At 41.2% G+C, this 2,500-nt stretch overlaps 1 protein-coding gene across 2 annotated transcripts in view; it reads left to right on the forward strand.

Moving 5' to 3' along the window:
• Window positions 1-2,500, forward strand: part of LOC310953470 (echinoderm microtubule-associated protein-like 6) — a gene marked incomplete at its 5' end in the record, with an annotated part of 77,010 nt that overhangs the window by 49,561 nt on the left and 24,949 nt on the right. For both annotated transcript variants that reach the window (XM_083922510.1, XM_083922511.1), the window contains 2 exons: window positions 496-669; window positions 2,078-2,286. In XM_083922510.1, coding sequence (XP_083778636.1) covers window positions 496-669; window positions 2,078-2,286 — 383 coding nt within the window. The remainder of the gene's footprint in view (window positions 1-495; window positions 670-2,077; window positions 2,287-2,500) is intronic.

Below are 2,500 nucleotides of genomic sequence, written 5' to 3' on the forward strand. Positions count from 1 at the left end.
AAGCAGCAATGGGCTCCTTCCTTTGGGATTGACTTTGGTAATCCACTGTAATGGACTTTACTATGAGAGGAGCTGGTACAGGGGCCAGTAGGTAAGTCTTTAAAACACTCTTTTAATAAACTCTGGCTTCACTAACTACGCTGTTGCTGCTTTGTTTTGTCTGTAGGGACTCTTCTCAGGCTGCTGCAGAGGTTTGCTGTTATTTTCAGCAGCATTAGTGGTTAAAAAAGACCTTTGAATGCCTTCACCGTGCTGCCCCGAGCTAATCACTGTTAGCCACGTCTGCCTGTTAGCGACTCTACAGGATTTCTCCGTTAAAAGTTCATTCATGAAAAAAATGTCTTAATGGTTTATTTGATGTGTTAAGAAACAAGTGTTGCTTTGGTTCTCGGGGTGTTTGCGGGCTGCGTCGACGCTCTCACGGCTCAGTTTTGTCTTCTAACCTCGTCCCGTGTCCTCTCTCTCTCCTCTCATGTCTCGTGATCTTTTACGCAGGCACCACTCCGTCCATCCACGTGTGGGACGCGATGAGCAAACAGACGCTGTCCATCCTCCGCTGCCCTCACGCTAAAGGCGTCGGCTACGTTAACTTCAGCGCCACGGGGAAGCTGCTCCTGTCTGTCGGAGTGGACCCTGAACACACCATCACTGTGTGGCGCTGGCAGGAAGGTCAGACACTAAGAGTACACTCACACTGTCCGTCCGTCCCTTGCCCCGTGCTTTAGGGTACATAAAGTTCACATTTAGGAAACGTTTGTTGGTTAAACTGACTAACGCGCAGAGAAAGTAACTAAACTACTGCCACAAAATATTGTTAATTAGATTGTCTATGACAGGGAGGTCAAAGTCAAGTACATCAAAGGGCCAAAAAAACAAATTTGCTACAAGCCGAGGGCCGGACTGGTTCAATGTTTATTAAAACATATTAAAATGATGCATATAACCTATTGAACCAAGACCTAACACAGTGTACCGAATTTTATTACATAATTTAATAAATAATCCAATATTTTTGTGTCAGTAATTTCAGGTGAAAACATTTTCAACAGACAAAAACAAACTTGTCCTGTACATTAAATGAATAAAGCAATATTTTCTTATGACTTTAGTTATTTCAAGAAAAACATTTTCAACAGGCAAACAGCAAAAAAGAAAATGTCCTTCAAAAATAAAATGTGTTCTTTAATATCAAGATAAAGATGCACAGCTTTGTGAACATGTGCTTCACACACCCTGTTCTCACCATCCACCTTCCCTTTAGCCATTATTGGGGGGGGGGGGGGGGGGGGGCTGAAAGTTGACATCTGCCCTGAATGCTGACGAATAATGAAGCGCTGCAGTGAGTTTGCGGGCTACCGTTGCATTGTGGGTAATGTAGTTTTGGTGCGTGAAAAACACCAGAAGGCGACTGTGGCGTACGTGACGGTTCTAATACTATGGGCCTTGACTTTGACACCTATGGTCTATGATGATGTTGGGCTTTTTAAACACAGCATGAGGTCAAATACATCCAGTAAGAACAGTACTTTATTATTATTATTATTACATTAGATTCATTGGTTTTAGGCAGTGAGAGAACATATTGCCGTCCATACATTAACATTTACACAACACCCTTCCACCCACCCGTGACAACGACCTTTTGTAAATTAAAATAAATAAATAAATAACATACAAAAATAAACAAAAATATAAATACATTTAAAAAAAGGATTATTAAGTGAGAAAAAACAAAAAAACCCAACAATGAATAAATAAAATATATTTTAAATATTCTTATAATTGGAAAATGTTGCCAAATAAATTGAGGAAGATTATTACAACAATAATGATAGTTATAATTATAAAAATAATACACTATTATAGTAAGAAATCAGTTATTGTCGTTGTTTTTTTGTTTTAAATCCCCAAAATACACAAGTCCTTTCTGCTGTTTCTACCTTTACTCATTAATTTCAGCTTAATCACTCATGAAAGTGTCGCATATTTCTCCAGATTTATTAAATTTATACACGTTAATTTCACCAAAAGTCATTTTGATAAAACCAGAATTAAGATAAGAGTGGTGTCTGTGCAGGATCCAAGGTGTGCAGTAAAGCCGGACACCCGGACCGGATCTTCGTGGTGGAGTTTCGTCCAGACTCCGACTCTCAGTTTGTGTCGGTGGGAATCAAACACGTGAAGTTCTGGACGCTGGCTGGCGGCGCTCTCATGTACAAGAAGGGCGTGGTGGGGACGGTGGAGGACGGCCGGATGCAGACGATGCTCTCTGTCGCCTTCGGTGCCGTGAGTAAACCGCTGACTCGTCGTTGTTGTTGTTGTTGTTTGTAAAAATGTCTGATCGCTTGATTTGGGACATGACTGATTCAACGTTAAGGTTGAATATGTAGAATGAGCAGAACAGCTCCATCTAGTGTCTCAAGATAGTCATCACAACAACAAAATATAACTCCAGCAGTGGGGTTGCCAGGTTGGTCAGACCCGGCCCAGTAGCTCCAGG

This window comes from Echiichthys vipera, assembly GCF_963691815.1.
Source record: "Echiichthys vipera genome assembly, chromosome: 11".
Lineage (NCBI taxonomy): Eukaryota > Metazoa > Chordata > Actinopteri > Perciformes > Trachinidae > Echiichthys > Echiichthys vipera.